At 44.8% G+C, this 9490-nt stretch overlaps 1 protein-coding gene across 1 annotated transcript in view; it reads left to right on the top strand.

Moving 5' to 3' along the window:
- ZFC3H1 (zinc finger C3H1-type containing) overlaps positions 1 to 9490 on the top strand; it is a 69848-nt gene that overhangs the window by 58892 nt on the left and 1466 nt on the right. The window contains 4 exon segments of the mRNA XM_025207166.1: positions 1 to 48; positions 1729 to 1829; positions 3247 to 3348; positions 3918 to 3957. The exon segment at positions 1 to 48 is cut by the window's left edge and continues 30 nt beyond it. Coding sequence (XP_025062951.1) covers positions 1 to 48; positions 1729 to 1829; positions 3247 to 3348; positions 3918 to 3957 — 291 coding nt within the window.

The following is a 9490-nucleotide window of genomic DNA, read 5'->3' on the forward strand; positions in this document are numbered from 1 at the left end:
CCTTTTAGCACTGCTGATTATTGGACCAACTATGAGTTCCATAATAAGGTAAGAATTTTTCAGTAGCCTATTTTTATGTTAAAGTACTACTTGGATGTGCATTCTTAACTTACTATGTCAGCTGGTAGTGCGGAAGGAAAGAAAGAGTATATAGGTGGTCAAAGAAGATGAAGGGTTTACAATAATGTGAAGGTGGAATAGTGGGGAGATTAAAAAGGATATTTGAGTTACCGGTTACAGTCTTAAAATCAGCAAAAATGGATTAAGAATGAAAGTTCGTTTTAGAGAAAGTTTTTAAGTTGATAAAACATCTAAAAGTGATGCTGGAGAGTTAGTTGGAGATGTATGTTAAAAAGAAAACTTCAGGATTTTACTGTTTGGAGATGCTAGTTAAAACTTTCAGGAGTGCATAAGGGCTAAATGTAAAAAGAAGAGATGGTAAAGACCTTAGGGGATCCCAGTAAAAGAAGTGGGGTAAGGGAGGACCCTCTGGAGATTGCTATATGAGTGATCAAAAAACAGTTGTACCAGTGACTTCTGGTGTAATTTCACTAAACTGTCTGCGGTGCTTTTGTGACAGAACACATGGTATACTTTATTGGGGTCAATTCTTTGTGACAGCACAAATACATAGCAAAGTACTCCTTGTATTATTACCTAATGCCATCTAGGTAATTATAATATTTCCATGCCATTTTCTTCCACTTAGTAACAGTTACGTTGATCAGTTTTAACTATATCTAAATGCTATCAGTTTTATTGGATCAAATCTTGAGCTGGTGTAAACCAGCAGAGTTGATTGACTTCCAACAGAGCCGTTTCAAATGACAGCAGCAGAATATCTGATTTTTGGTGTTTAGTTGTAGAACAGCATATAAACAAGCATTAAAACAAACTGCTCAATGACTGATGTCATATCTGGATAAAATTCTTCTGAGTATCTCTAATTTTTTCTAATTGTAGTGAGTGTTAAGCAGTTCTAAAATTTTTACTTTCATAGTTGTTTAGTAAATATGTGATTTAGACTCTCCAGTTGCCTTGTTGCTTAAAACTTAAACCCCATGAAGTGTTAGCTGGAACAACTTTCATCTTGAGCACCAGGTATTTGAGCTTCACCTTCTCAATTTTATATGTATAAAAGCCTTAGTTTGTCTGTCCATAACACTTTATTCGCACTCTGATTGGTGGTCTGTCTGGTGGGAGAGGAGAAGCAGGCCCAACACCGTTGGGGGGCATGGGGGCAGGAGCAGGTCTGGACCCCAAAGCTGAGGGAGGAAGAGGGGAGTGGCCCCAGATGGGGGAGGAGGGGGTGGACACAGGGCTCCATGCCTTCCTGCCCTCCCATCATTCTTGACAGGCAATTTGCTAGCGTATTACAAATTTCAGTAGTCTTAATTGGGGCTGGGGTGATGTGTGCGTTAAGGCGCGCAGTTGGTAGCCCAGAGTTCGCAAGTTCAAGGCCGTAGTGGAAGTGCCGTGTCAGATTTGGAGAAATCAGCGAATTCTTCTAAATACTTTGTCCCAAAGAAACTTCGCTGTCATAGACTTCAGGTTTGGTGTGCTGTATGCTTTTTACAGGTTGAACAAGGTAGTAACGCAGTTCGTGTTTAGAAATATTTGTTCCGGCCATTGTCCTGGTGTCATAAAAATTTACAGGCAATTAGAATATATAGTCAGTGTTAAAATGGATTCTTTTTCTGTTTTCTTTTTACAAATCAAATTTTACAGGTAATTCTCTTCTATTTGAGCTGTGTCCCAAAGTCTCAACATTCCAAAACTTTGGAACGATTTTGCTCTAACATGCCTACTAATCCTGGACTTGTGCTGAGGTAGGAGAAAAATTTTAAAAATGCATTAAGTTAATTGCATGTCATCTTGCTTATAACTTAAGGAACGTCATTTTTTTATCTTATCATAGCTTTTTTGATACATGGTGTTTATATAAAATTCTGTGTAAGAGTCTAACCTGATCAGATTTTTTTTTTTTTTTTTAACGGAGATTCAGGCTGTTTGTCTGCCAGAATACTAGCAGGGCTTCTCCAGAAGAGGGCTTGATACCAACATCTTTAAATTTTAGTAACGGAGCACTATAACACTATCTGTTGGAGTGATCAGGGAATGTAAGAGTTTGAAGAAGGGACCAATTAATAATTTGAACAAGTGTTTCCTGGCTATATCTTTCATTTTGGCCTGTCACTCCCTTCCTGATGGTGAATAGATTTTTTTGTTCTGTATGTAGACAGGTTATTGCTGCCTGGGTTACATGACACAGTGGAGTATGATTAGCACAAACTGGTTGAGCTTTGGGTTAGGCAGAGAAACATCAAAAAACCAGTGCCAATGGTGATTGTTTTTAGACTGAACTTTGTCAATACCTAGTTTCAGCACAGGACAAAGAAAACATGAGTACACTAGTATACAACTTTGAGATTTAGCTTTAAATGTGTTTAGCCTTTATTTGATAAACTTATTTTGAACTTTTTATGCATTCCCATTCATAAGATTTTGCTGTTTATGCCACAGCTGGAGTGATTGATACTTGGGAAACATTTTAAAAATGCACATTTATTCAGTGATGGTAGGTAATAACTGTTATTGAAATAATCACTTTTTACTTAAGGACTGGAAAAATTTTAAGGCCCTAACTTTTTCTTCATTATGGCTTGAAATATCAAAATATTTTAAGTATCACAATGTAAAATGGCTGAGTTGTCCAACCAATAATTTTTTGCTAACTAAGATTTTTTTTTCCCCTAATGTTACTGCTAAAATGCAGTTGTTTAGAAATATTTGCATCGAGATGGAATTTGTATTCTCTCCCAGTACTGCCAGTATTTACAGAATGGAAGGAGAGAGATCTGCTGTTAGTTCCTAACCATGTGGCTGTACAAGATTTTTAGTTTGGAAGCATTTAGTTTACAACCCTTCCTGGAAGTGCATACCACATCAGGCAGGCTGAAGATTATTAGATTTTTGACCCCTATCACATAATACACAAGTACATCAAAAACATGCTTTATGTATTTCTGACCCTACAGTTTGACTTCCTAAATGTTTGCTTCTGAGTAACTTTTCAGTTTATGTAAAAATAATGTCTACAGTGGTTTCACTTGGTATGTCTTGATTATTTCAACATGATTTATATCTTTAAACTGTGTTTAGTTTTTTTTTTTTTTGTTTGTTTGTTTTTTATTCCTGTTCCTTAAGATTAGAAATATGCTTTCTCGCTTTAAATGTTTTTTACAGGCTGCTTCAACAGTATTGGGAAGAGAGCAACATTCAGATTCTGAAACTTCAAGCCAAGATGTTTACGTATAATATCCCAACATGCCTGGCCATCTGGAAAATGTAATGCAACAGTCATACATCTGTTTTCATAGATATTACTTTTGTTTATAAGATTTGCATCACAAAGGTAATCTGAAGTGCCTTTCAAACTGGGTTTATTTTGGAAGTCCTTTCATTAATTTAGTCTTTCAGCATTAACAGTTCGTTGCATCAAAAAAGGTAATGTTGCTCTTATTTTTAAAATGAATTTTCTTGTAGAAAAAACTAAGCAAATATTGTGTGGATAAATATGGAAAATGTATTTACAATTGCCTTTTTAATTGACTTCTGTCTCCTCCTCTCTACCCTCCCCTTTATATATCACAATAGCAATAATCTTCATTATCCAGTGATGCTGAACTGATCATTTTCTTCAGTGTGTGTTCATAAGGGAAAACCACTGAAATGTCTTGCTCATGTAAGGTTGTTTAAAAATGGCTACTTTTTCTTTTCACTATAGATTAACATCATTGGAAGTTAGTCTGTTACTTTCAAGGACTTTGTAGTTCCATCCCACCATCGTATTCTGCCAATAATGGCATGTAATATCGTGCAAGAATAAATCATTTTTATATATTTCTTTTCCTCAGAGCCATTGCTGCCGAGTGCTTTGTAAAGGGACAGAGAGAAGTAAGTCAGTACTGATTGTTAAAACATTTTGTTTGCAGAGTTCTAGTAAAATGTATATACCACATATACTGTGTACCTGGCAACTGAGTCTGTAAACATGTCAGCAATACTCTTGTTTACTCATGATTGAACCTGATGTGCGACTGCCCTTGCTTTTGTTTCTGCTTGATTGTTAACTCTATTGGGAAGATAGCTAGAACCAAGACGGAAGGAAGTAGAATTGTTACGCTGGAAGATGTTAATGGTTGCCAAACTTTGATTCTTGTAATCAATAGTTACACACCTGCTTGAAGCTACTGGGTAGGTTAAGTAGATGCAGGAGTCTGTGTGTGGGCTTCCCCCCACCCCCCTTCCACAACCAGTTCTCTCAGATGTTCCTAATAGTTCTGGTGAGAGAATTCTGTGCGACAGTCTTAAACATTCCCTGAAATCTTGGATTTGTTCAAATGTGATGATCAAAAGTCAACACATTTGACAAACAAAATCCATCCAACTGAATGTTTCTTTGCTTGGTCAAAATTTTAATACTACAGCAGTTACCAGTGGAATCTCCACATGGGTGTTGATAGCAGCAGTAACTTATGCTTATTGCTTATGGGGAAAATGTACTATGTTGGGAGACCAGGAAGACAGGATGTATATATTGCAACCGAAGTCCTGGACTTACTGGGCTTCTAACTGATGCCTTTTCTATGCATTACAGAACCTTTTAATGAGCAAAGATATATTGTAGGTTAAGCATTTTCATATATTCAGTCTCAAATGACAGGTCATTTAACAAGTCTATCTCAGCCTGACACACATGTTTCCTTGACTATGCTTTCCATAAATGTTATATATGCGTTGCACATATAACAGAATGTTTAATTATGTCTTAGCTAATCCTCAAAAGAGCCTCCTTTTCCTGCTAGTTAATGTTTTTATTTCTCTTACTGAAACTAGAGATCTGTGCAGCAGGGCCAAATTTTAGCAGATTTATAATGGATAACACTGGAGTTATAACTATAATATTAAAGCTTCTTATCTCTCTCAATCTGAAGTGAAGTACTGTAAGGGTAAAAAATATAAGTAGTAAGATACTGCGTCCAATTCTGGGCACTGCACTTCAGGAGGGATGTGACCAGCATTGAGAGGGTCCAGAGGAGGGCCACTCACATGGTCAAGGGGCAGCAGGGCAGGCCCTATGAAGAGAGGCTAAAGGGCCTGAACCTATTCAGCCTCCACAAGAGAAGGCTGAGAGGGGATCTGGTGGCCGTTTACAAACTGACCGGGGGGACCAGTGGGAATTGGGGGAGGCTTTGTTTCCCTGGACACCACCCAGGGTTACTAGGAATAACGTCCACTAATTGTTAGAGAGAAGGTTCAGGCTGGACATCAGGAGACATTACTTTACAGCTAGGGCTGCCAGGCTCTGAAATGGGCTCCCAGGTGAGGTGGTGCTCTCTCCTACCTTGTGGGTATTCAAGAGGAGGCTGGACAGATATTTGGCTGGGGTAATATGACCCCGGCACCAGTTCCTGCCCGGGGCAGGGGGTTGGACCTGATGATCTGTTTAGGTCCCTTCCGACCCTAAGCACTATGATATGATACTATGAGTAACTTTAATCTGCCCCATCACATGCATTTCATTGAAATCTCTAATTACATGATCGCAGGCTGTTTTTCACAAGACTCTTGTCTGTTTTAGTGTACTAGATGGTATGGCTGTGTGAAATTTTGGCAGCCATTTTGTTTTGGAGGTGTTTTGGCCTGTTTCATCGCCTGAAACACCAAATCCAATTCTAAATGGAAGGCTCTGAAACATCGCCGAAATGAAACTATCTAAAATGTTTTGGATGTTTCGGAACCAGGCTTGCAGGGAAACAGAGACTAAGAGGGAGGGGGAAGAGGGGTGGAAGGACTGCTCTGATACTGGCCAGCTACAGATGACAATATCTGCAATCTGTCCCTGAGGTCCCTTCCAATCCCAGTGCTCTGGGGGAGGAACAGCAGCCTGCTGTCATCCCATGCGCAGGTCCGGGGGGGCGACACAGCCCCGCAGCCCTCCTGTGGGGTGTGGGCCCCTGGACCTGCATGAGGGGTGACGGCAGGCTGCCACCGCCGGGCGGGGGCCGTGCCAGCAACTCGCAGCTTGTGCCAAGCACAGCCGGGGAGTCGCGAGAGAAGCCCCCATGGCTGCCCAGGCCGGCCCCATCCACCGCCCAGCTCAGCCTCCTGGCATTTAAAAAAAAAAAAAAAAAAAAAAAAAAAAGCCATGCACTCATCAGCTCTGGCAGTGGTGATCAGGGCCTTTGAGTGCTCATGGCAAAGCCCCCCTGTGCTGTGGGGGGCAGTGGGGATTGCCTCCACCCTGCCTGGCACTCACATGGCAGCTGCCCCAGGGTGCTGTGCACTGTCTGGGAGCTGGACCCACTAGGGCTGAGCGGTGCTGGGCTCTGGATGACTGCCTGGTCTGCCCCAGCTCCCAGACAGCGCATGGCGCCCTGCCGTGTAGGTGTGTGGGGGGCAGCTGCCACATGGGTGCTAGGTGGGGTGGGGGCAATCCCCACTGCGTGGGGGTGCTCTGCCACGGTCGCCTAGAGGCCCCAGTCGCAGCTGCCAGAACCAGTGAGTACAGGGCTTTTTTTTCTTCTTTTTTAAATGCCTGGACTAGGCTAGGGCCAGCTGTGCAGGGGATCGGGATGGGGATGGGCAGGGCAGCCATGGGGGCTTCTCCCTTGGCTCCCCCTCACCTGGGCAGAGGCAGGCACAGCCGGAGGAGCTGCAGGAGAACCTGCAGCCACCCAGTTGTGCCTGCCTCTCCCTGGCTGATCCAAATCTCTAAAACAGTGTTGAAACTCCAAAACCGATTTGGCTGAATTGAAATGGAGTACTGATCTGAAACACCAAAACGAATCACTCTCCTCAGAAGGAGCCGAATCTTGAAATTGAAATGAGAGACAGCCGTTATGCACAGCCCTACTAGATGGGCCATGCTGAGGGGTTGAAGCTGGGTTGCCTAGTGAAGTAAAGCTCTTAATCCATAAATTCCCCAGCCTCTTTCACAGCAGAAATTGGAAGGCATGTAATAAATGATAATAGAACTGCAGAGAAGAGGGAGAGTATTCTTGGGCTGGGATTAAGATGGTAGGCAAGGATAAGCCAACTGTATACCACTGGGAGAGCTGTTGTATCCTGATATCTACTAGAGTCTTTCTGAGGGATTTGCATCATACAAAGCAAAGTAGCTATTAACGTTTAATTTTTGGGTGACCAGTTTGAGATCTCTGAGACCTTGCTTTTAGAAAGGCTGAGCACTTACAGCAGCTACTGAAATCAGTGAAAGCTGTGGATGCTCAGCAGCATAACAGTAGAACAGGGCAGCTTGAAAGATTTTGTTATATGGCTTTGAATTGGTAAGTTCTGTGTTCTGATTCAGTGCATCTGACTTGGATTTCTTTTCCTTCTGTTTAAAGAATAAAGTGTCCCTACCTGTAAAAATGAAAACAGTACCCATTTGCCTCCCAGGTGACGTTATTTTTTTAACGTAAAATGGTTATAAAAGGCAAGTAATCGGCAGGGATCCAGGTTTTCTGCTTTGTGTGGAAAATCAAGTATTTTCCCCTTTAAAGGAGAAAAATCCGGATTTCCCCCTTTGAAGTTGGAAACGACTGGTAGGGAGTGAGCTGTGGGCAGGGGATGGTGGATAGGCATGGCCAAACTACTAGGGGGTGCTGCCCAGCTGTGGCTTCCTCTTGCCCCCATGGGCTAGGTCTGTGGACCTCTCTTGTGCTCAGATCCCAACCCCTCCTTCATGGGGAGGAGGTCCAGGGCCCCGCATAGGGCCAAGGGGGTCCTTCCTGCCAGAGCGCCCAAAGCACCCCCAGCTATGCGAAGGGTCTGCTTGCTCCCCCCCTCTGCAGTGTCAGGGCTTGGGCAGGATGATGGGTTTCCTGTGCCTCTTGCCATGCTTTTGCTGCTGCAGCCCAGACCTGGCAGGCTCCTTTGCACTGCTAGGTCAGGCCGGACCCTCCCCAGCTCACCCTGGAGAAAGGAGGGGTCTGGTCCCAGTGGGGTGGCATCCATCAGGTGCACTGTACCCTTCCTCCTCCCGCCTGTGGTGTTCGGGCCATTCAAGGCCTGGCCCAGCCCTGAGGCAGGGCTGAATGTGTGACTGGCTGAACCTGAGGAGATGTCACAGCAGCTGGAGCAGGCGGTGACGTGTCTCGGGGGTCGTTGGTAGCCCCTCACACATTTAGTGCAGTCCCAAGGCATTCCTCAAGGTAGTGGCGCACCAGGGATCCTGCCCAGAGCCATGGGCAGGAGGGGGAAGATGCAGCACACTTTTGTGCAGGCTGCCTGCTAGGACCACACCCTCCCTTCCCTGAAGTAAGCTGGGGAGGGCCTGGCCCAGCCTGGCAGTGCGGAGGAGCCTTCCAGGTCTGGACTGCAGGAGCACAAGCATGGCAGGAGGTGCAGGGAGCCCATCGCCCTGCCCGGGCCCTGCCACTGCAGGGGGGCTGGGCAAACCTATGGCACGGCTGGGAGTCTCAATGCTGTGGGAGGAAGTCCCTGCCTGACCCCTTTGGGGAGCCTGGCACTTTCCCCCACCCCCTGTGGTGGTGGAATTGGGATTCAGTCACAGGAGAGGGCCCCAACGACCCTGCCCATGGTGGCAAGGAGCAGCTGTGGCTTGGCACTTGGCACGGCTGCCTAGCAGCTCAGCTGGGCCTGCCTCCCCCTGCCCACAGCTTGTTCCCTGCCAGCAGCCTGGGACCCATGCAATGCTGGGAGCATAATGAACAGGTAAGGGGCCGGGGCCATTCCTGCCAGAGGTCATTAAGCTATGTATTGCTTATAGGTTAAATGTCTAACTGATATAATTGGAAGAGGTTAAATGCATAGTATTTTAAACACTATTTACATCCCTACCTGCGGAGGGGTGGGTGACACTGCCAGGGCAGGGATGGCTGTGGGTTGGAAGTTAAGGGCAATAGCATGTGCAAGGGCAGGGCCCTGGCATATTAGGGCTGCTCAGCACCAAAAAGCAGCGGGGAGAAAAGCCACAGTTGGACCTATGTCCTGGGGCAGGGGCAGCCCCAAGCCCGCAGCGGGGAGCCCACATCCCTCCACTCCCCCGTACCCCACAGGCTCCGCTCTGGCCATGCTGCCCGTGAGGGAGAGGACACGAGGGTGGCTACAGCCACAGCAGCCACTGCCTCCCATGGGTGGCAGCCAGGGATTGGGTGTTGCTCAGGGGGAAGGAGGCTGCAGGGGGAGGGGTGTAAGGAAAAGCTTGGGAAGCATTGTAGCGATTGAAGCAATTTTTTTTCTGGACATCCCTGATCCTCTATTTCCCATAAATAAGAATAATTTTACTATATCTCAGGAAAAGACCTTTGAAGACGTATGTATTAATGTTTGTAAAGCAGAAATACTATAACAGTAAATTCTATAAAAGCCTATTCAGCAGTTTCATATTTAGTATATGGTTTGGAGTGCATGGGGTGGGGGAGCGTGGAAGGGGCATTAAATAATGAGAAAAAGATTCCTG

The sequence above is a fragment of the Alligator sinensis genome, unplaced genomic scaffold (genome assembly GCF_000455745.1).
Source record: "Alligator sinensis unplaced genomic scaffold, ASM45574v1 scaffold1021_1, whole genome shotgun sequence".
NCBI lineage: Eukaryota > Metazoa > Chordata > Crocodylia > Alligatoridae > Alligator > Alligator sinensis.